This window comes from Manacus vitellinus, unplaced genomic scaffold, assembly GCF_001715985.3.
Source record: "Manacus vitellinus isolate BGI_N305 unplaced genomic scaffold, ASM171598v3 scaffold_32_pilon, whole genome shotgun sequence".
In the NCBI taxonomy this organism is placed as follows: Eukaryota; Metazoa; Chordata; class Aves; order Passeriformes; family Pipridae; genus Manacus; species Manacus vitellinus.
Genome location: NW_021940460.1, coordinates 8,575,459 through 8,599,562, shown reverse-complemented (window position 1 = coordinate 8,599,562; position 24,104 = coordinate 8,575,459). Strand labels below are relative to the sequence as shown.

General features: G+C 45.9%; 1 protein-coding gene across 2 annotated transcripts; it reads left to right on the top strand.

Moving 5' to 3' along the window:
- The first annotated feature begins 569 nt into the window (after positions 1-569).
- Positions 570-24,104, top strand: TRIM37 (tripartite motif containing 37). Of its 2 annotated transcripts, none has more exons than XM_018076782.2 (25): positions 570-754; positions 2,064-2,165; positions 3,462-3,502; positions 4,155-4,271; positions 5,204-5,291; positions 6,120-6,242; positions 7,453-7,576; positions 8,265-8,332; positions 8,811-8,935; positions 9,836-9,886; positions 10,295-10,376; positions 11,733-11,809; positions 12,229-12,408; positions 13,094-13,208; positions 13,430-13,642; positions 14,013-14,149; positions 14,849-14,946; positions 16,279-16,479; positions 18,219-18,392; positions 19,227-19,355; positions 19,838-20,006; positions 20,689-20,807; positions 22,325-22,474; positions 23,029-23,107; positions 23,467-24,104. In XM_018076782.2, the coding sequence occupies exons 1-25, from the start codon at positions 734-736 to the stop codon at positions 23,468-23,470; spliced, it is 2,787 nt and encodes a 928-aa protein (XP_017932271.1). In that variant the 5' UTR covers positions 570-733; the 3' UTR covers positions 23,471-24,104. The 2 variants fall into 2 exon arrangements, with proteins under 2 accessions (XP_017932271.1, XP_017932269.1); XM_018076780.2 differs by having other exon boundaries at positions 18,219-18,530.

The following is a 24,104-nucleotide window of genomic DNA, read 5'->3' as shown; positions in this document are numbered from 1 at the left end:
ACCCCCTGTCAGAGCAGGAGCAGCTGCAGCAGCTCCCCCAGGGCAGCGTCCTGAAAAATTCCAAGGATGGAGAATTCCCAACCTCTGTTAACGCTGTTTGACCACCCTCACGGTGAAAAACATAAGCAGGATTTTTTTCCCCTGCATGTTTAATTTTTCTATATTTATTTCGACCTAATTAGGGGATAAGATATCCCAGGTTTTACCCCAAGTTCCGGTGGGGTTTTGGGAAAAATTGTGTCTGTCAAAGGAGAGGAATTTAAATTAGTGCTCCTGGGGAGGGGAAGGCTGATTTCCGAACTCATTGATGAGCCGGTTTAGGGTTTGATGGGAAGAGGAATAGCCTGGATATTGAAGAAAAAAGGGAAGGAAAGAAGAGGGATAGGTTGCTTTTTTGATGTCTGCTGCCCTTTTACCAAAAAAACACGCGTCAAACTCTTACTTTGGACACCGAAGAGCCGCCGGTTCCCTCAGGGGCGGCCGCGCCTCCCGCTCTCCCCTCAGCGCGCCCGCCCTCCGCGGGCGGCCCCGCGCATAGCGCACTGCGGCGCGGGGGCGAGCGCCCGCGCTGCCGCGGTCACGGCCGGCGGGGCGCGCGGGGCTGGGCTCCGGGCGCTGCCTCCGCCCCAGCCGCCTCCTCAAACCCCGCGGAGCCTCCGCTCCTTACCCCGGGCACGGAGAGAGAGGGCCGGGGACAGGCGTCCCCACGCCCGCCGCCGGCGGGGCCGCAGCCATGGACGAGCAGAGCGTGGAGGTGAGCGGCGAGCGGGCGGCGCGCGCGTCCCCTCAGGGGTCCCCTCAGGGGTCCCCTCAGGGACTGCCCTCAGGGACTGCCCTCAGGGACTGCCCTCAGGGGCTCCTCGCTCCCTGCCCGCTTCACCCCTCGGCGGGGGCTCTGTCTCGGTGTGAGGGGGGTGGATAAAAAAGGCCGCTCGGCAGCGGCTCCGGGGTGCGCAGGGAGGCAGCAGGTGGGGATGTGGGAGGAAATGAGCTGCGGGAGCAGCGCGGGTGCCAGTTCCGGAGGTGGATGGAGGGACGGAGGGAAGGATGGAGACCTGGCGCACACACAGCCCGCCTTGGCACCGGGCTGGGCTCTCTGTAACCCGGCAGCTCGCACACCTGCTGTGGGCTGAGAGCAGCCAGACCGGAGAAGGGTTTGAAAGACCATCTGTGACAACCTGCTGTGTGTTGCATTCCAATGGTTTGCCCCTGTTAAAGAAGGCAATGTATACGGCCTATTGTGATATCTGTAAATTGAATGTGCATCTTGCTTTTGTGCTGATTCATAATTTCAATGCTGTGGGGAAAAATTTAACCCTCCTGAAGAACCTTTGAAAGTTCCGTAGTTAAAACCGTGACTCCTGTATAATGCAGAATGTAGAACTTCTTTATCAGTTAAAAATCTGTCAATATGTAAAGCAAACATTGCCCTCAAAATACCTGTCTCGTTTGGGGAATGGGGAGAGGTGAGGTGGTTGTTCTGTAGAACAGAATGGTTCTCTCTTCAAATGGGTATAGCAAAAAGAGGTTGGGTTACATTTTTATCACCCAAGATTGGTTAAATAGGGTGTGAGAGAGCTAATGGTAGACCATAAAAGAATGTAAATCTTATAAAAGTAAAAAAAAAAAAAAATGTGCCATTCAATTCAGTCCCTCTCATTAGCATTCTGTGTGTCACATGCCTGCACTTACCATGGTTTTGAATTAGTTTGGTGCCTGTCCAGTGACACCGGTGGGTGCAGTGCCTGCAGGTGCAGCACAGCTTCTTCTGGCAACTGTTCAATCCCTGGTGAGCTCAAGCAGGAATGATATCCTGGCCTGAGGAAGGCCTGCTCCAAAAAAAAAAAAAAGATGAGGCAAACAGAGAAACTATTCCTTGAAGAAGGAGGATGTGAAATGGTGCAGAGGAGGAGAGCCCTGGTGTCGAGGTGGTGCCTCGCTGGGGGATGTGCTGTTTGGGGTGGAACTGAAGCGAAACCTGGCGCTCTGCCTGGAAAACAAAGGCAACTCTGATGTGTTTGAAAGCCTGTGGTTTAACAATGGTGATAATCCCCCCTTTGCAGAGCATTGCCGAGGTGTTCCGATGTTTTATTTGTATGGAGAAGCTGCGGGATGCTCGCCTGTGCCCCCACTGCTCCAAGCTGTGCTGCTTCAGCTGCATCCGGGTGAGTTCGCTTCTCACAGCTTATTTTTGCAAATGTATGAGCTGAAAACCGGCTGATCTTGTGAGAACGTTCTTGTTCCTTTTCCTGGAGTTCCAAGGATTCCTTTTTCCTCCTCTGTGCTCCTCAGTTTCCCTTTCAAACACTTTTATAACACCCTGAGGAAAAACTAGGCGGGCTGTGCATTGCGTTCCGTGGTGCTAATTATAGGGACCATCTGGAATAAGTGCTGTTAAGGAAGAGACACACAATGATTCCCTCTTTAGCATCTCCTGAGAGTCTGTGGTGCCTGTGTGGGAGACAAAAGTTGGGACAGGAATCAGATGCTGACTTTGCATCTGGGAAGGTCATAACATCACCTCTTGTATCCTGGAGATGATTTATAATGCTCATCAGGCCAGCGTGATGTGATCAGAAGGGGCTAAATCTTTCTCAGAGGAGTCTGGGGCACCACCAGAATCTCAGTTAATTTAAGGTGATGGTTACCAATGTATAACACCTCAGTTCCAAACCAGCTGCAGTTATCTGTTGGTGTAGCAGGAGAAGGTTCAGCTGAGGTTTCCAGCCCTCCAAGTAGTATTTCCAGAAACTGGAACAGACATTCATCCTTTGCTTTGAAAGCTCTGACAAGAACTGTAGGTGAAGGATTCGTGCTGCATATTAAGAGTGTTGGATGACATATTGTTGCCGGGTGGTGAGAGATTATTCATGAGAATCTTTAAATGTAGTAGTGAGCTGACAAATATAAGCCCATCAACTGCTGAGCTCTTACACTTGTGAGTTGTAGTGGGCAGGTGAAGTTCTTTGCTCAGCTGTTTGTCTCTGGAGTTTTCTGGAAGGGAAACGTTCACAGGTCCTTGTGGATTTGATCGTTGAACTGCAGGTATTTAATTGGCCTATAAATAGGAAGGAATAAGTTACCTTGAAGACTAATTAGACTGAAAAATAGGCTTCTTGTACCTTTTGGTTTCCTCTATTGAAACATGCTCTTTAGTCTGAGACTCCAGGAATCTTCCAAGTGGGTGGTTTCTAATGCAATATTTGGTACCTCAGAATTCTTTATGTAATTTTGACTGAAGCACCTTTGACATCTAAGAAAAGTGCTTGCTTGTTACTAAGGTACAAATAGCAGCTTCTTCTGTGACTAAGTGGTTAAACAGTTAAATCTGCTAATAAAAAGGAAAAAATAGAGGAAGAGCATAATAAAAATAAGTCACTCCTAATTAATGATAGAATGCACTTGCCTGCAATTCTTTTCTTACAGTCCCTTTAAAAAGGTTTTTCCTCTTTCCATGACAGCGTTGGCTGACTGAACAAAGAGCTCAGTGCCCTCATTGCAGGTAAGGTATTTTTAATATCAGAAACAAACTATCAGGAATTGGCTGTACTGTCCTGTTAGGATTGATTTTATTTTTTATTTTTTTTTTCAGTGCAGGTTGCATTAAATTTATAAGCTTGATTACATTTTTTTTTTTTTTTCTGGGAGACCTGGCTGCTGGTACTATAAAAATTGGCCCAGGTATTACACTTACTGTAAAATACATTCTAGTTCTGTGACAGGCTAAGATCTTTGTTCTTCCCATGTAACACTGCTGTTTTCAGTGCATGTAGTTTGTGTAGTAAGAGTCACTCAATGGAATTCCTCTTAGAGCTCTTTATATTTTTCTTATGGGAGTCAGAGACCAGAAGCCTCACTGTTCAGACTGAACTGTGTCCTGTTTTAGTACAGTAATTTGTATGATATCAGGCAGCTGCTCTGTGTGGCCCTGTGGGGTGGTTCATTGTGTTCCCACCTCTCCCCAGCCCCCAAACGGGCAAATCCACTTAAAAATTTCTTTTATTTTTTTTCCTGAAATAACTAATACAGCTTCTGCTTTTTTTTTTTTTTTGTGTTACTCTTCTGGTAGTGTAGAACTTCCAAATTCCCTTCAGTGCTTTTCCTTTCTCTCCTGGAGCCCCAGTGTTGCTCCTGCTCTGCTGTGCTTCTTGCAGGGCCCCGCTGCAGCTCCGGGAGCTCGTCAACTGTCGCTGGGCAGAGGAGGTCACCCAGCAGCTCGACACACTCCAGCTCTGCAACCTCAACAAGCATGAAGAGAACGAGAAGGACAAGTAAATGGAGCATTCTCTGCATAAAGTGTTCTGTGGTTTGCCTTACAGGAGTGGGATTTTAGTTATCAGGGAACAAGCTGATAACTTTCCCTCGCTGAAAAGCTGAGTTGTGCTGGTGTTTCTGTCACGCTTCGGTGCCTTTGCCTAGAAAGTTGCTATTTCTGGTTCTACTCGACACATTTAAAATGAAAGATGGGGGAAACACGAAGGGCAGGAATACTTCTAAAGGCTCTCAACCCTTCTCAGTGACCAGATAACTGAAATAAGTCTTATCTCAGTGGGTTGTTCATTTGGCAGTAAGCCCCAGTAAGACTGTGCCTGCTGATTTGGTATCTCAGCACGTAACAGCAGGGAAGCTGTTCTGTCTTCTAGTCCTGAAAATGTAATTGATAAACCCAGTTGGAGAGCAAAGAAAATACATAAAGTTCCCCCAAAAGGCACTACTATTGCCCTGTCATGCTACTGGTGTTCATTCTCCTTCCTTGTTTTTGGAGCTTCCTGTATATTCTGAGATACTGTTTTCCTAGGGTTCCTGAAATTTTGAGAAATGACAAAGCTCAGCTTGTCCTAAAAGCTTGTGAGCCATTTCTGTGGTTACTTTAGGTAGTGTATGATTAGGTTTTTAATAATGTGTAGCATGAACTTCTAAAATTCTGAGCTTGATTCCATGCTGATATCCTTTATCTGTTGGGTAGAAATCCAGTTTTAGTAATGTACTTTCTGTGAAGTGCTTCCTGAGAGAATACTAAAAGCCACATTTATTTTACAGAAGGTTTTTACTGAATGCAAGTGTTCTTCTTGCAAATATGTTTTGTGCTTTACTCTCAGTATTGTGTGGCAAAACAAGTGAAAATGTTAAATTGAGTTTGTAGAAAATTCACAGCTATTTTCTGTTGATGAAAAGTGTATTTTTTTGTTTGTTGTTGTTTAAGGTGTGAAAATCATCACGAGAAGCTCAGTGTTTTCTGCTGGACCTGCAAGAAGTGCATCTGCCACCAGTGTGCACTCTGGGGAGGAATGGTGAGAGGAGACTTGCTCATGTGCACACACTGAGAGGCTGCAAGCTTTGTGTTTGGCAGCAGCTTTGAAAAACTACAAATGCTGTGAAACTGTTGTTGTGGCTGTTGGATTGCCATGAAAATACTGCAGTTGCACCTGTACTTATAATTTAATAACATTGACTGTGAAACCTGATACTTGCTGTTCATAATTAGAGAAGGAAATGGAATTTTTGCCAAAAGGAGCTCACAATTACCTTACACAAATTCTGTGTGGCCATGAGGGGGTTTTTGGGCAAAAGAAGAAGTCTTGTTCAGAAAATACAGATAACACATTATTTAATTGTCCTGGCCTGTGATCCTGACTATCTTCAAAGCTGTAGCACAGCTTTTTTTCATCACAGTGTTTTTCATCACAGTGTTTATCCGTTCAGTTGCACATTTCAAGGAGAAGCAGCTGTTCCTGTTTGGAATACAAGTGGTTAACAGAGCTGCCTTTGTTTGGGAAGGATGTTTTAATAATAAAAATAAAACTTCAATCGCTGTTTGATTTGTTAGAGGGTTGCACAGTGAATGAAGCAGTTTATTTTTGGAGGACTGTTGAGACTCCAAATAACTCTTGACAGGAAGCTTTGATGGAATGAAAGCCAAATTCATGACTTCTTAAGAAGGGAAGTGAAAGACAGACTTCCTACATACAATCTGCTCTGGAACTTTTCCAGGATGAGTGATACACTCAGAGGCTTTCTTCCCCTCTCTTTCAGGAATTTAATAGGAGTGGAATAAAGTGAAAAAGAGATGCTTTATTATTCACCACCTCCTCCTCCTCCTCCTTTTTCTCTTTGCACAGCACGGAGGACACACTTTTAAGCCCCTGGCAGAAATCTATGAGCAGCACGTCACCAAAGTGAACGAGGAAGTGGCAAAGCTCAGGAGGAGACTCATGGAGCTGATCAGTTTGGTGCAAGAAGTGGTAAGGAAGTCTGCCTGTGGTACTCCCTTGGCAAAGGACAGCTGGAAAGTGGGATGTGGAAGTAGTTAATCCACCATGTCGTGTTCGGGGGGTTTTCAGTACCTCCGAAAAGCTGTTCCATGGAAGCTGTGAGATTATCCCATAGAGAGATATTTTTACTTATTAGTTATACTCTTCTTACACAATGTGATAAGGTCAAAACCAGAACTGAGAATGTTTTGTGGTTGCTAGACTTAGGTAACAGGGAATTTTTCTTTTGGGGTGTGCTGGTTAAAAGCTGGAGTTGCACAGTTCTTACACTTCCAGAAGTGCAGTCTGCCATGCTAAACAGGTAGAAAAATGCTTTATTCTAACAGAGCTCACTTTCCTTTCTTCAGAATAATAAACTGGCAGCATATCTGAGCCTCCAGGATGGGCTGTAGAGCAGCTCACCAGTTGGAGATTTGTTTGTGTACTTTTCTCTTCCCTGTGGGTTAAATGTGTCAGACATCCAAATATCAGCACGTTCAGCTTTGACAGTTTCAGTGGGAATTCCACAAATTCAGTGCAGTTTCTTATATCCCAGGAAGGATTATCTTTTATATTCTGCTGAATGCAGTTATATTTATACTGTTTGGTCTTTGTGCAAATAAAATCAGGGTTTTTTTAACAAGTTTCTGTATGATTTTTTGCCTGTGCTGTTCAGGTTGTTGTTGTGGTAGGTGAGCTCTGCTCCAGCTCAGATGTGGCTGTTGTATCACCACTTGTGTTTGTAAAATATTGAGAGTTTGTGGCCTTCACCTGCCAGGGAGAAGGAGCTCTTTTTATCACACTATTCTTGTTACCACAAAGAACTTTTCTGTGCTGCTCAAATTCCAGCAGAGAAACCGCTGGTTGCACTTTCAGATTTTGATACAAAGAATCCCCACATGAGAAATCCCTGTGTAATGAGAAAATGTTGCTCAGCTTCCCTGTTAACCTTTGGGCACCCGCCAGAGGGCACGCTGATGGATCCAGGGAAATCACGGCTGTACCAGGAACATCCTGGAATGCAGTTTACTCAAAACCACGTTCCTGTTGTTTTATTCCAAACATTCAGACTTCAACAGGACTGGGACTTATTTACTTGTGTTTTTCATAGGGCTGGGGGGAGACTGAGGGATTTCTGGGATCTGAGAGAGCAGAGTCAATGTGTGAGTGAATGTTTTCAGGGGTGTTTTTCCTGCTCCAGGAGAGGAATGTGGAGGCCGTGCGCAGCGCCAAGGACGAGCGAGTGCGGGAGATCCGCAACGCCGTGGAGATGATGATTGCCAGGCTGGACACTCAGCTCAAGAATAAGCTTATAACTCTAATGGGTAGGGATTTGGGGCCTTTTTTAGGGGTGGGAGAAATATGTTAACAATGTGTAAATCCATTGGGAAACTTTCTTTCCCGGGGAATGTGAGTCCTTAGACACTTTATGGAGTTAAGTGTGTTAACTGCTGGCAGGAAACTTCCACCTCCAGCAAAGCCTTTGGTTAGTTAAGTAGTTACTGTGATACAGTTCTAAGTTGTTAGACATAACCTGGTTATATTCTGTTACAAACTCCTCTATAATAACTTAGAGAACATTCCCATCTGGTTGGAAGATGTTTTTAGTACCTTTCAACTAAAGTGGTTCCTTCACCATTATTTATGTTGGTCAAGGAGTCCATCTTTGTAATATATACTCATTTTAATGTAAAAAAAAATCAGAAGTGCAGGCAAACTTGCTTTTTTTTGTCCAAAAAGCACCCCCAAAACAACAAACCTGCCTTTTCTGGGACACAGAATGTTTCATTATTACCTTAACCTCAAGTGAGTTCTTCACTACAGCTCTAATTAAAACCCTAGACTTGCTTTTCAAATGCTTTCTCAATCAACCTTGGTATATTTAGAAATCCTCTAAGTGTGTTCTGGGGCAGGTCCAAGTGGAAAAAAAAAAAAAAAGAAAGAGAAGTGCAGTTTCTTAAAATCCAGTGAGTATGTGTTGTTTTTCTTTAAACATGTCTTTTCTTTAAACAGGTCAAAAGACATCACTTACTCAAGAAACTGAACTTCTGGAAACTCTGCTTCAGGAAGTAGAACATCAGGTGATTATGAGAAGAGATGGAATGTTGTGTTACACAGCTCCCTTCTCAGCTGGCCCTTCTTATTTACTTTTTTATTTTGAAACTATTAATTGATGGGTGTTTCTCAAGGATACCTTTTCATTTAAGTGGCCTCAGTTTGCACAATCTCTTCTTAAAAACACATTTGTCTTCTAGGAGTAATCAAAGGTGTTCTGTTGCTTGATAAACTAGTACAGGGATTAATAGCAATATCCTATAAAACTATAAAGTTATATCTGAGTTACTTTAACCGAAGTGAAGGACATGGTTGTTGTAACTGTCATTGTAGAATTTCAGAAACAAAGCAACCAAAACCTCCAAGCTCCATTTCACACCGTGTTGTGGGTAAACTTTCTGAAGCTGTGACACAAGTGCAATTTATTTGTTTAAAAGCAAAAACGGTCAAAACCTTTGTTTTCTACTGACCTAAGGATTTTTTTCCTTCTTTTCCCCCCCGTAGTTACGATCCTGCAGTAAGAGTGAGCTGATATCCAAGAGCTCAGAGATCCTGATGATGTTCCAGCAGGTCCATAGGAAGCCCATGGCCTCCTTTGTCACCACTCCTGTCCCCCCAGACTTCACAAGGTCAGTGTTGCATCTCTCTGCTGTTTGTAGTCTGAACTTGGCAACCCTCTCATAAAGGTTTGTTTTGCTTGTTAAAATCATGTTTAAAAGTCTCTTACAGCAGAGCATCTGCTCAACTTACTCCTCCTGGTAACCTGTGCTGCAAGTAGGCTTTTCTGTTCCAGCAGGGCTTATTTTGTCTGTAGTCCCTACTGGGGACTCAGGACAGTGGGTTCCAGCTCTTTTTTTTCTCTTTTACACTTAGTTTACTGATTTGTCCTTTTTTTTCCCTCTTATTATTGGGTCACTCAGTGTATAATTGCAAGGCTCTCATGAGATGCCTCTGCAGGTCACCTTAATTCAGAATATCCAACCAAAATCACTTCATAGCACAGTTCTTCGTGAGGAGAGAGCTGCTGCTGCTGGGTTCTGTGGGAGCCTGTGCAGTTTAGGCTCCCTGAAAAATACGTCAAAAAAAATTGAAAGTAAAAGAAGTCTCAATAATTAGAGAAATCAGTTTGGCCTTGTCATGATTTAACTCTGAATGTTCATTTTTTAATGGCACCAAGGTGGTCTGAAACAAACTTTAAATGTTGTGCTTTCAGCCACCAACAGTTTCATCCTTTCTAGAGCTGCCAAGGAGCCTTACATTAAAAATTCACCACATTAGGAGATTATTAGCCAGCACAGGTAAAAGGGCAAATCCTCTTAAATACTTCTGGTTGCTATAAATATTAGTTTTATTGTTGTGTGCTATCACATGGAGAGGTACTGGAGAGAAGGCTTACAGATGGAATGATACCACAATAACCCAGTGGCTCTACTGACCCAAATTATCTAAAAGGCTTCTGCAGACTCCAAAAGTTGGGATTTTTAATGTCCTGTTATTCCACTCTCATATATTTATTCCTTCCCCCGCAGTGAGTTGGTTCCAGCCTATGACTCAACTACGTTTGTCTTGGAAAACTTCAGGTAAGAATTTATCTTAAATTAGTGTGAATGTTGGGAACCTTCTTCCATGTCTTCCCTCCATGAGTAGTGTAATTTAAAACACAAAATAGTTTTTACAGAAAATTGTTGGATCTTGGAATTCCATTAAAAGATCTCTTGTTTGCCAGGTGAACAATCAACCCCAGCTAAACTGCTTGCTGGAAAGATTTCTCATGATAAAATGGGATATTTATTTTTTAAATAAAAATGGGACAATTTTAGGAGGAGTACATAGATTTGGATGGGCACTTAGCTCACATATGCTGCTCCATGCTCCTGCAGCAAGAAGGATGGTTGTGGAATGGAACAGTGGAGTTGTTTGTGCAGCTCAGGGTCCCAGGGAAGGTTCTGCTTTGTCCCAAAATCAGGTGTTTCCTCCTTCCCCCCCAGCACGTTGCGCCAGCGAGCGGACCCCGTGTACAGCCCCCCCCTGCAGGTGTCGGGGCTCTGCTGGAGACTGAAGGTTTATCCGGTGAGTTCTGTCTTCTGCTGCAGTTGTCACCCCATCCCAGACACTTCACCAGCATTCCCAGGCTTCTCCTGTCAGGAATCATCACTTATGTTGTCCGTAAAAAGCTGTAGGAGAAGAACATCAGAAGGTTGTAGAGTTGATCACCAACTCTGGAGAATTCTCTGCCTCCAGCTCTCCAGCAGGAACATTGTCCCTACAGTTAACCTGGTTGATTTAAAAGCAATTAAAAATGGGGCTTACCAATATGGCAGAGAAATTTTAACAGCTATTTCTGCCCTTTATGTCTCAGTGGTTATTTGCAGATGTCTCTTGCAGAAGTGAGGTGTAGAAAAGCTTACTCTTTGTTCATGAACATCACTTATTGGGGAAGGTGGGAGGAGGACAAGGTGTTAGTTGTTCACGGTGCATCCAGTTCTCAAGCTGGGCATTTAAAACGTGTGTAATGAACTAAAGTCCTTTCAGTGGGCTGAATATTCCAATTTCTGAAGCAGTAGCTTTGTCCATGTTGGAATGTTAACCCACAGGGTGGGATGTTTTTACAGTCCTGGTCTGCAGAAATAGATGTTTGGTGGTGGAGCACCAGTTGTGCCTGTCAGTGATTTCTGGGGCATCCTCAGGGAACTGGCTCCATTTTTTACACCCACATATGCCCAGAACTGTGTTCTTGCAGTGCAGAGACAGAAAGGTGTGTAGGTTATCAGTGAATTCAGGATTGGCTGCATGAGTTGTGCTGTCAGAAGGCATTAAAATCTATTTTTTCAATGGTAAGTTGAAATGTTCCTTCAACCTGGAGGATTGAAGTTGAGCCATTCTTCGTCCTTAATCCAGGTGAGTGTGATGGAGGTTTTGCTGTACTTCTTCTTGATTTCTGGTGACTCTAATATTGTTTCTCAGTTAACTGATCTAACTTTTTCATGTTGCATGGGGTTTTTTCCTGAAGAAATGGCTCTTTTTCTCAAAAATTAAGTAGCTGTGAAATGTGACTGTGTGTAAAATATTTCAGAACTAATGCTTGACCTGAAATAATGTTTTTCTGATACATTGACAAGTGTTTGTCTATTCAGACTTCCACTAAATCAAAACCCTAAAGTGTTAATAGAATAATAAAAGTTTTGCCTTGAGATCTGTATCTGAGATACCAATACTACTGTGGATATGCTTCCAGTTGCAAATTCCTTGATTCATGTTAGAGTAGGAGGTCACCGAAGACTAAAAATCACAAGTGTAACATCCAGAGTAGATTCCTTCTGCAAATTCAGTGTTGTTTGAAGCTGTTTTCTAAACTTTTCTAAACCTTCTATACCAAGATGTCTTTTTTTTTCTGATTTTTAATTAATTTCTCAATTTTATTTGAAGGATGGGAATGGAGTAGTACGGGGCTACTACCTGTCTGTGTTCTTGGAGCTGTCTGCTGGATTGCCAGAGACATCCAAGTAAGTAAACCTGTAGTAAGAACAGACATTGGGTATTTTTTCTATTGGTGTTTGCTGAGAGTGGCCTCAAGTTCTGTGGTGTTGCCAGGGATTGATGCAGAGCCCTCTTGGAAAGAATGGTGGGACTTCTGTTGTTCACTGAGCTTTGCATTGCTCCCAAAGATTACTTAAAGTTGTTACTCAGTGGCTTTCTCAAGATAGAAAGCAAGTTGGCAAAACAACTGATAAGAGTATCTGTCTCAGAGCTCAGTCCCAGAGTTCGCTCTGCTCCCTTTTGCTCCTTTCTTCCCCCTTGCACTGTTTCAGTGTTATTTGAAGACTTTTCAGCTGGGCAGAGAAGCCTCTTGGGAAGTGCAAGTGCTAAACCTGAGCTGTTCAGCAGCCCTGACTCCTTTCTTCTGGCCCTGACCCCTGTGCAGGTACGAGTACCGTGTGGAGATGGTTCACCAGTCCACCAACGACCCCACCAAGAACATCATCCGCGAGTTCGCCTCCGACTTTGAAGTCGGGGAATGTTGGGGCTACAACAGGTTCTTCCGCCTGGACCTGCTGGCCAACGAGGGCTACCTGAACAGGCAGAACGACACCGTCATCCTCAGGTGAGGGGCAGCTCTGGGGGCTCAGTGTCACCTCTGCTGCTGAAACAGGAGAGAATTGGGGAGTGGAATTTAAAATGTGTCTTGTCATAAATGGATTTCACCGTCAGCGGCTTCAGAGGAGGGAGTTGCCGGAGGGAGTTGTGGAAATTTGAAGTGTCTCTTACTTTGAGGAGTAGCTGCTCCTGACTTTAATAAGTTAAGGAAAGAACCTTCACCCTCTAACCTTTAATAAGGGTTAGAGGTCTGTAGCTCATGGAATTGAAGGAAAAGGGTGCTTTCTCCACTCTTTAGAAACAGCTGTAGTGAGCATAGGAGAGCTGTGGGAATAAAGAGAGTCTGTAAGTTAAGGGAACTAATGCAGTCACTGGGAACTGCTATATTAGGAGAAAATGTAGGAGCTGCATCCATCTGCTTCAGATATTGTCTGTAGTGTGTGAATTTTGTTAGTGTTGGTTTGTGAGGAACTTCCTCTCCTACAGAACTCTCCCTGCTGCCAGTCAGGGGGTTCAGGACACTGAGCACAGAAGCACCTGATGTCTGTTAAGTTCTCTGTTAAGTTTATTTTATCACTAGATTTTAGGTTTTAAGATGTTCTTCTCCAGGGCTTTTTGGAGGAAGGAGGGGACACCAATACACAGACCTAACAAAAACCCTCATAAAAACCTTTTCCAACGTTCCTTTGAAGGTTCCAAGTGCGCTCCCCAACTTTCTTCCAGAAGTGCAGAGATCAACACTGGTACATTGCTCAGCTGGAGGCAGCTCAGACAAGTTATATCCAACAGATAAATAACCTTAAAGAAGTAAGTGAAATGTGTGAGAATGTAAAATCACCTTTAACTGACAGGTAATTAATTACCTGGTTTAGGTTACAATATTCACAATTGTCAATTGTGCCTATTGGGAGTTTGATATTGGTGTTATTAAAGTAGTATCAATGCAAGTCACCAGACTTATGGATTTGATGGTGATGGTCCATCATTGTTTTCTCTGTTTATTTTTGTGCCTCCTTGGGACATTTCAGAGGCTTGCAATCGAACTGTCCCGGACCCAGAAGTCACGAGGGGTTTCACCTCCAGACACTCATCTCAGTCCCCAGAACGATGATGGGTCAGAAACAAGGTCAAAGAAACCTGGCCAAAGCATTGAAGCTCTGCTGGAGAACTTCTCTGCTCCAGGATTAGCACGGGAGAGCAAGGAAGAGGAGGAGGAGAAGACCCAGCAGGAAGACTTGAATGTAGGAATTTTTCTGTGTCCTGCCTTTCTGTTTGTAGCTTTCTGCGATGGGACAGCAATAGAAACACAGGGGAGCTCCTGAACTGTAAATTAGATTTATTATCCTTGGTGTGGAAATAGGAGGTGACACACTCGAGAGCTGTCAGTGAGAGTTGTTCCAGAACAGAGCTAATGGATCCCTCCACAAAAAAAATTCCAAATTCCATGTGAAAAATCCAGCTTTTCTGTTACAACCCTTACTGTGCTTTGAGACCCTTCTGTGTGACAGGATGACCCTGGGGAGAGAGAGTTTCTGTTCACAGCTTTTGGGGGATGCACCAAGGTGCAACCAACAAGTTCCTTTATCCAAAACCTCGCTGTTTTCCCTGCAGCACGAGCTCTCAGATGGTGACCTGGATATAGACCTCGCTGGGGAAGATGAGGTGAACCACCTGGATGGCAGCAGCTCTTCAGCAAGTTCAACAGCAACCAGTAACACTGAAGAGAATGATATAGATGAAGAAACTATGTGAGTAACTTTAAATGCCTTTCAGGTCATCACTTTATGTCCCAGGGCAATCATCCTAGTTCCAGTGGAAGTGGTTTCATTTGCTGTATCACAGCTGTGGGGTCTGTGGGATTCCAGTGCAAGGTGAGAGGTGCTTCCCACACTGGAAACAGCTCAGAGTTAACACTAAACATTGAATTTTTGGTCAGCTAGTTACCATCTTCCTGATCTCTTTATTTATTTCAGTGTTGCATTTGTCTTTGACAAGTGATGATCTGTGAAGGTTCTTTCCCAAAACACTCCTGAGAAATGTTTCAGCACTGTAAGAAAAGAGAGGTTTGGTGCTGGGAAGTGTTGTAGCAACAGGAGGAGTGATAATAAGGACAGGTGCTTAAAATGGGGAATTCAAAACCCTTGGCTGAGCCAATGTCAAATTCTGGAATCTTCATCAAAGCATGAGAATGTGTTACAACATGTGCAAATATAGAAGTTTGCAGGACAGGTTTTGCAGTCTTAGGTACGAGTGGCACTTTTGGCCTCTCGGTTGAGTCAGTCATTTCATTTCCATACTGTCATTGTTCAGCTTGTGTAGCTTGGAATGCAGAAAATACTATTTACAGCACTTTGGGTTGGTTTTGAGGTTTGTGCCACAACGTTTAACAAGAGCTGAGAAAAGCTAATAGTTGTATTTTCCGTTTTCCTGCCTGCTCATCCTCCAAGGTCTGGAGAGAATGACGTGGAATACACCAGTACCATGGAGCTGGAAGAGGGAGATCTCGTGGAGGATGCAGCAGCTGCTGCTACTCCTGGAGCATCAGGTATGAAAAAAAAGTCTTCAGAATTCCCACCCCTGCAAAACACTGCTGGATTCCTTCCCCTCTTCTTCTTGGAAGCAAAGCCAAGCTGCGTGTTCTGCAGGCATTTCTATTTTTGGAAATGCTGCATCATGTGGTTTGTGCTGATTATTGCAGTGTAGCAGAAACACTTCGTCAGTTCAATAAAAAAAAGGGGGGGAGAAAAGTCTTCTGCTGGTTTAAAAATGATGTACAAGTTTGGAGGGCAGCTCTGTGCCTCTCTGAAATTCCTTGTGTTCCCATCAAAAGTAAACTGAGAAGCAATTTTTACTGGTATCTCTGTGACCTCTGAGTGTGTGACACGTTCACTCAGGTTTTAGTGCCCTGCAAAACCTAAAGAGTGTGGAGGGAATGAAGTAAAGAATCCTCACAAGTGAAGCAGAATTGCAATTTAAATGCAATATGAAAGTATTCCAGGATTTCTTGCAGCCTAGGGATGATGACAGTCATAGGTTAATAAGACTCTGAGGAAAATATACCTTTATGGAATGATAATATATTTATTTATGGCAAAGCTACCAAAAGTGCCATTCTCTGGAAGTGCTGTTTGTGCTGCTGGTGCAAATCTGCCAGGGCTTGAGAGACAGAATTCCTTAACTGTTGAATAACTCCTTGAAAATTTCTTGTGAGCTTGGAAGCTGAAGGACTCGTGTGTCTCCTTCTGCAGGGAGAGCCTTTAGAGTAGTAGCACAGTGGCTGTAGGAACTGTAGGAATTTAGGAGGTTTTGGAACACATTTTTTAACAGCATTTGTAAAAGCTGACACGATCTCTTCACCTGAGCTTCTTGCATTTACCTGTTTTCCAGGCTGACTGTTAGTTCCAGCCTGGCTGTGTTGGAAGGGAGTTGTTCTAAACTGTACAAATTTAGTCCCACAGATCAAACTACTTTCTCTGAAGGCTTTGCATCCTTTGAGAGCCTTGGCCACTGTGTAGGGGGAATGTCCCTCCTTGATTTAACTGGGGACACCCACACCACACCTAGAAAGTTTGGCATGTCTTCAAAATAAATGCTCTTTGTATTGATGAGTTAACAAATCTATTTATTAAGAGACTTACATAAAAGGTAGGAAGTGAAGCACTTCCCCCCTCCCTGTGCTTTTTATCTTAAACTTTAATTAAAGCATATCTGATTGCTTTCAGAACCCATAAATCCATGAAACACCGATGTCTTGTTAAGTTTCATGGAATGTGTTCATTCTTAATCTGCTTGGATAACTCTGTCTCTTTATTTTGCCTGGGGAATAATGCATCCCTGTGTCCCACACATTCCCATTCCTTCTGTTTCTCTTCTTTAGGCACAAGCCACAGCTACAGCAGTGCCAGTGGGAGACCTTCCCGACGGGGAGCCAGTGCCCTGGGCTCCACAGCCAGCAGCAGTTTGCTGGATATAGATCCCTTAATTTTAATTCACTTGCTGGATCTGAAAGACAGGAATGGTATGGAAAACCTCTGGGGCCTTCAGCCACGTCCTCCTGCCTCTCTTCTGCAGAACAGAGGTAACTACATCACACATCAGATGATTTAATTCCAGCCTGGGAATGTCTCAGAGAGCAGTGGGAGGTGACTGGAAGGGCCTTTTCTGGAAGGGGTTAGCTCTGAAAGCCAACACAACACACAGCAGCTCTCTGCTGAGGCAGCAGGTCCACCTCTCCCTGCACATATTTGGTACCCAGAGTGGCTGGGAGTACTTGGAGAACAGAGTAAACTAACACAATAAATCCTGGGATTTACTTCTGCATGAGAAAGGCAATTAGGAGCAGAAAAATGTGTGCAGTTGTGAGGCTGGAAGAGCACGTGTGAGTGCTTGTGGAAGGGGAATGGATCAAAATGTCAGGAGCCAAAAATAGTGATGGCATTTGAATAATTGAAGACTTTGAAGGGTATTTGTGGTTCATTTAGGACCCTTCAACCGAAAACAGCAACGAACTCCCCGTGCAGCAGAGGCAGGAGAGCTGGGAATCTGCACCCAGGGCTGGTCCTGGAGGCTGCTCCTTCCCCTGGTTTTGTTAGTGAAGAATTAAAACTAAATCAAACCTCAATAATGCATTTATCATGTTTAACACTTGGAGCTGCTGCCCCACCACCACAGCATCTCATCTCAGGTCGTTCTGAAACAACCTTTGGTGACTCCCCAGAACAGCAGAGAAATAATAGTCCCTTTGCTTGGGTTTGCTGCCACAGTGCCACTGGTGTCACTCAATGTAAAAGCTGACTCAAACTCTTTGTTCCCTTGTTTTGTTCCTTTGTCATTAGCTTTTTAAATGTAGTTACATAAACAGTCATGAATTTTCAGTGGCTGTAACCCATATTTCCAAAAATGGAAGTCACTTCGACAAGGATGAAAAGAGGGGAGCAGCACATGAACTGTGAGTCTCAGCTCTCGTTTGCCTGGAAAAAGCCCTGGACAAAAGGAGTTCAGGGGAGGGCTTTGCACTTTGTGCTGTGCCACTGGAGCAGGGTGAAGCTCTCCTGTTGTGCTGAGTGGCCTCCTGGTTGTCTTTAGCTGCTGGTTACACAGCCAAAATCACCCACTGTGTGGAGGTTCCCTTGAGGTTTGAGTGTGCCCAGAGCTTATTCAGGCTGGTCAGAGAAGAGAAAGCTGCTGTTGCATTTGGAGTTTGCCAGACTGCACCTCCTGGGGTGAAGGTTTCTAAGAGCCACTTGACTTCAGGGTTTGGAACAGCTGAATTTGCAGTGAAACACTCACAGAATTTACAACACTTCACACAAACATCCAGGTTGATCTAATTCCAGCTGAGCAGCACAGACTTACTCAGGTATTAGCTGCTTGACCTGATCTTCTACTGGGAGGTACTTAAGGGAATTCCTTCCCTAGCTTCTGATTTCTTTGAGTTCTCTGTGCTCACATATGTTAGTGGTACAAAAATTTTATACAGACAGTCAACAATTTTTCTAAAAACATGTAACAAAGTTGGCATGAACTTGGCAGCCTGGTTGGTGAACTCAGGTGTCACCAGAATTCCTGCAGCAGTACTGGGAGCCTGGTTCCTTCCAGAGGGCAGGTTCTGGGGCCTTGTTCCATCACAGGGAACAAACCCTTGCTGTCCCAGTAGCTGTGCGGTGCTTGCAGCCTCAGTGTGGTGCCACACCAGGACAGAACCTGTGTCCCTCATTTTTATAGCAGGGCAAATGAGCTGTTAAAAATTGATGTCTGTGTTTCCTGGAGAATGGTTTTATTCACCTGCTGTGGTCTCTGACTTTTCCCTTGGTGAAGCCTCATCCTATTCCCTGAAGGAGCGGGACCAGCGGCGGCACCAGGCCATGTGGCGAGTGCCGCCCGACCTGAAGATGCTGAAGAGGCTGAAAACCCAGATGGCTGAAGTCAGAAGCAAAATGTCAGATGTGAAGAACCAGCTGTCTGAAGTGAGGAGCAGCAATGCTGGCTCTGGTGAGGGACAGCCCAGCTTCTTCTCCATCGAGCAGGGGGCTCTGGCTGCCTGTGGGACCGACAGCTGCAGCAAACTGCAGGAAATAGGGATGGAACTGCTGACAAAGTCTTCAGTCACCAGTTGTTACATAAGGAATTGTAAGTGCATGGAAAAGGGGGGATTTAAATGTCACCCTTGCAGGTGGTTTGTACATCTCAGCATCTGGAAATAGGCCCTGTGTAGTTCCTCATTCTCAGGTTCAGCTGCAAGCACCAGAAATGTAACCCTGCCCTGCCTTGGAGGAAGTAAATGTCACTGAAACTGAGTTCACCCAAACTTTACTCCACAGCCAGTGACACACCTGATGCAGTGAGAACATTCTGAGGCTTAACCCAGGGTCAAACTGATCCAGGCTGAGGGTCACTCCCTGGGGACTGCTCTGTGTCTGGCCCAGCTGTGAACTTGAGGCTGTTGCCTGGTGCTTGCCAGGGCACAAATTAAACAGACTTGCTGTATTTACTAACTTGAAATCTTTCTAAAATCCAAGTAAGCCAGGGGTTGGGTTTGGGTCTCTCTACGCTCTCGTGCTGACTGAAGGAATGTGGATGGAACTTTGTGAAGGATGCCTTAGTGTAAAGCCAGTGAGCATGACTTGCATACTCTTGGCCACATCCACAGTCAGCCAGGCTTCCCTCTAGCCCAGGTCTTGGACAGGAAGGCCGTGGAAGGAGTTTTGTGCAGGATTGGGAGTTAATGAGCAATGAGAATAATGTGGAGCTTTACCTAAGCACAAGGACAGGATACTGCAGTGGTTTGACTGAACACTTTGTCACATCTTAAAACTATTTTTGCAGCTGCCAGTAAGAAAAGCAACTCAGCAAAGCCCCTTCGCTCCGGAGCAGCGGGAAGTCTGTCCCTGAGGAGAGCCATGGACTGTGGAGATGTGAATCTGCGTGTGAAGGGAGACACTCAGACCCCTGAAGGTAACCCAGGTCATTGGTCCTTGTGTGACAGGGCACAGCTTGGCATCTGTTGTACGAAAGCTTTTCCACAAGTCTTTTATTTGGCATCTGGAGTTTCCCTGAAACTTGCCTGGATCCTTTCCCAAATGTAGTGAATGTTCCTGTATCTTTTGGGAGCCGATCTGGGAAGCAGAGCCTCACAGTGGGCATAAATAGATGTGTTAGGTGTTACTTTTGGTCTCAATGAAGATATTTCAGGGAAAATCCTGGATCAAAAAGTACTGACCCAGGTTTAAATTGTGGTTTGACTTGAAGGGAACTCGAGGAATCCCCTGGATCGGGGGCTGTAGGAGTTGTACGATGGGGCCGCTCCTGAGTTTGGCAAAGCCAGGGCTTCACTTCGAGTGGAAATGAGGGAACACCTGACAGAGGAACGGCTGTTCTGCCCCTCTCAGGTGCTCAGAGGGGGAATGGAGGGTCACAGCTGTGCTCTCTCTGCTCAGGTGGCCTGGGCAGCTCCAAGCTGGGCAGTCGGCACCGGGCCCTGGCCGGCGCGGCCGAGGCGCTGCCGAAGGAGGACAGGCCTTGTGAGGGCTCAGATTCCGACGGGGGAGTTTCTGCCCTGGCTGGCTTGGCTGCTGTGGAGAAGACCAGAAAAGTTGGTGCTCTGGGGTAAAGGTTTTATTCTTCTTTCCTCCTGTTATCTCCTCCCCCACCTTCCCTTGATCCACAAAAAACTCCACAATCTACTAAAACCAGGTGCTTGTAGCATGAAAGGGAGATTACTTTGAAGTTTACTTGCTTGCTGCTGTTCCCTCTGGACATTAATTTTTGGGTTTATAACTAGGTTACAAGTTGTCTTTTCTTTTTTCCTTTTCTTTCTTTTTAGTTTTTTTTCTTTTATTTTGATCAACTGTGGCTGGAGCCTGGATTTGAAAGGCATCCCAGTCTGTTTTCCCACTGTTCCATGCAAAATATCCTCTGACTGAGATTTAATCACTTTTGATTTCCTTGTTTTAAGATGATGTTTTTCACTGTGCCTTTATTTTTCAGCTGTTTCATGATAATTCCCTGTTGGGCAACTAAGCAAAGGGCAAGGGAGTGCTCAGGTTCTTTCTTTCTAAGTAGCTAAAGTCACCTTTTTTGGAAAAAAACCTGGAAAAGTCTGAGGAGTAATTTTTTTCAGATTTTAAATATTTCTAAATCAATCCAAGCTGGGAGTTTAAGTGGGTATGCAGGAGATTTAAACAATGAGTAAAACTGGATGTGGCACTAAAAGGATTTGTTTCTGTGACCGAATCCAAGCCGAATTTCTAACGCGGGGTTTTGCGTTTCCCCTGAATTCTTTCTCAAGCTCAAACTCCAAGGGCTGTCGGACAGAAGGGGCACAGGCAGGAGGTCTGGAGAGCAGCTCTGAGCCCGGGGAGCTGCAGGGAATGGCCTCAGAAGGCACCTCTGCGGGGCCAGAGGAAGGTAACGGGGGTGCCGGGGGGGGCGGGTGCAACGTGGCAGCACTTGGGGCTCTGCTGAGCCGCCTCTGCACTGGGACCTCGAGGGGGGAAGAAAAGGAGGAAAACCCCCCAAAGCCAACAAGCCCCAAAACCTGCTTTCATGGCTGTTGAACTTTGCTGTAACGTTTGGCAGCTGTGGAATAAACGTGAACGACGAGAGGGGCTGTGTGTCCTTGCTGTGTGTGGAGGAACGGGGATGTCACGGAGCAGCAGATGTGGTGCCACCTCCCTCCCTGGACAACCAGCTGCTTTTTGTACCTCTTCTTTTGTCTCCAGGTTTTTGCTTTGGTGTCCAGTCCAGTGACCTTGAAAAGGATTTCTTTTCTAATTAAAACAGTGGTCAGTGACCTTGGCTTTTAAGTCTCCTGCCTTCAGGGACAAACCCCCCTGGTCACTTCCTCCACGTCCTCACTCCAACCTCTGCAGCACTTCATTCCTGCTGGGTGTTGTGGTACATAAGCCAGTTTCCTTAGAGACTTGGAGGAAACTTTTCCCCCTCCCTTCCTGCATCCTTTCCACGCTGGAAAAAAATAATATTGCCTTTTTTTTTTCCCTTTCTTTTTTGAAAGTCCACGTAGAAGAGTTTTTCTTATCTTGCTAAAACTCTCCTACCTTCCACCCCTGCACTGATTTGAATTTCAATGACTGGATTGTAGCTCAAAGCCTATATTAAGGTGCCAGCATCCATCTCGAGCTGCAGTTTGTGCGGGATCGTGTGGGAGTTGGCATTTGCAGAAGGTCTCTCAGTGACAAAACTGAATTTCTGCTCTTAGTCACTGCAGCGTGATGGTGATGCAGCTCCGCTCCTGGGGCAGAGCCCAATAGGAGAGCACTTCAAACCCTCAAATACTTCATTGTTAAAAACCCCAGGAAGCAAATGTTACAATTCTGTTCTCCTTTCAGAGGAAAAGCTGCAGTGGAGTTGGCCCCTCACTTGGCTTTTCCTTAGCAATGAGTGCTGGCTCTTAAGAAGTAAGAAGTGTCTCCCCCAGAACTGCCCAGTGCACACCCAAGGTCTGGCACAGCCAAAACCACCACCTTGATGGCACCAAGAGCTGTGGTTCTGCTTTGAGGGGTCATTTGTTTGCTGGGTGTGACTCAAATGCAGTGCTGCTCGAGGGCTCTGGCAGGTCCATCTGCCCCACGGGTCGTGTTCAGAAAGCAGCTTTAATTTTTTGAATTGCAGCTGGAGGGGAGGGAGATTTGCACTCCTGGGCTTGGGCTCAGCTGGTGGCACGTGGGAACTGCTCCTCTGGAGTGGGGCTGCCCAGCAAAATCTGCTGGGCAGATTTTGGTCTGGGACTGCTGCTCTGTCAGATCCCTCCATGCTCTGGGAAGCACATGGAACTGCTCTCCATGTCCTCCTGCCAGCCCTGGGGATGTGATACTGGGAGCTCTTCCATGTGAAAAGGTCTGATAACTGAGCTGTGTGGATCTCACCATCCTCTGTGCCTGGGCTGTCTCTGGTGTCTCTTGCAGCCGGGGTGTGCCAGAAGCACGTCCTGCACCTCCTGCCGGGAATGAGCAGCGACAGTGACATCGAATGTGACACGGAGAACGAGGAGCAGGAGGAGGCCTCGCCCTCAGAGGTGTTCAACCAGGCCTTCTCTGTCCAGCCCTCCACCGAAGGTAGGGTGGATATTCCAAGCCCCCCTTCCCAAACACTCCCACACGGCTGTGGGATACAGATCCCAGGGGGGGGGGCTGTGGAGGTGTTAAAGCTCAAGCAAGTGCCAGTAAGATTTGGAACTCCTCTCTTGGGATACCAGTTAAAACAGATCAAAACAGGAAAGGGAAACTCTTCCCAGCCTTGAGAAGTCAGTTCAGGTGAGTCTCCTGGGGAAGGGTTGGAAAACCCACAGTGCTAGTTCCGAATTGGAACTCCCTGTGTGCCAGCACTGGCACTGTAAGTAGGCTAATTCCAGGGAGGTAACCACTGCCTTAGACATGGATTTGCATCTTAATTGGCAGGAATGAGCTTGGAGCAGTTCAGTGAAGTTTCAGGAACTTGTCTCACTTTTGGTGTAAAAGCTTTAACTTCCAGTCAATGGATCAAAGCTGGGAGGCTGCAGCTGCCCCGGGGTGAAGTTTGGGCTGAGTCAGGGGAGGGGAGGGAGCACCCACTGGTGTTCTGGTGCCCCTCTGGTGAAGGTGACTGGGCTCTGTTGGTGTGTCACCCCCAGAACACTCCTCGGTGTTACCGGATGGCGACCAAGTGAGTTCTGACGATCTCGGCTTTGTCCCTGGAGACGACACCACCAGGTAACGGGGACGGTTCTCCTTGGCCAGCCCTGGGGCTGCACCTTCCCTGTGCTGCTCCAGGAGCTGCAGCCACAGAGCCAACACTCCTCCTGCTGTGGGTGTTGGTACAGTCTGATCCCTGTGTTTGGCAGCACCAGGGGGAGGCCATGGCTGCCCTGCCCCCCTGAGCTCCACCAGGGAATGAGGAGTCTGGGAATGAGGGAGGGCAGGCTGAGTTCTGAATGCTTCTGTAATCAGCACAAAACTGATTGGGTTGAAGCAGCTGACATGAAGTTTTGACTCCTAAGACTGTGTTTGCTTGAATCCTTAAAGCTGCCCCAGCAGGAGGGTTTTCAGTGGAATCTCTTTGTCTGGAACAGGTAGAGTGTGGGCTTGGGGCCTGAAGACCCACCACTGCATCCCTGGGGAGAGGGGTGTGCATTCCCTGGAGCTGAGCCCGAGGCTGCTGTCGATGGCTGTGTGTGCTCTCCATTCTGTGGTTCTTCTGCCATTGTCTTAAACCTGTCCCTGGGGCACAACGACCTTGGAAGGCCTTGCACTACAGGTTGCATTCCTGCTGGCTCTGCCAGCCTCACGTGCTCTGAGGAACTGTTGGGAAGGTGCTGAGCCCTGTCCTGGGAGGTGTGTCCTGCTGGAATAACCACGAGCTGTGGGACTGTCCTCATTTTAACCCCCGGGGCCTGGCGGTGGCTCCAGAGCTGGGGTGGAACAGGCACCACACGAGGTGTTTCCCCGGTCGGTGACAAGGACCAATCGCACCCATTGCCAAACTCTTTGCCACTGTTGTTACATTTTGAGCTGCTCAACTACTTGTGAAGCCCCTCTGGGAGCTGCCCCCTGGTTAGTGACAAAGCATGAGGCCCTGTGAGTACCCGGTGTCGTGCCTGTCCTGCTGCCCGTGCCCTGTGTCCGTGTGAATGTGCCGCCGTGGCCGTGCCGTACGATTTAGTTTGAAACTGTTTGCACTTTGTTAATAAAATTGAATGTTGAAACCTGA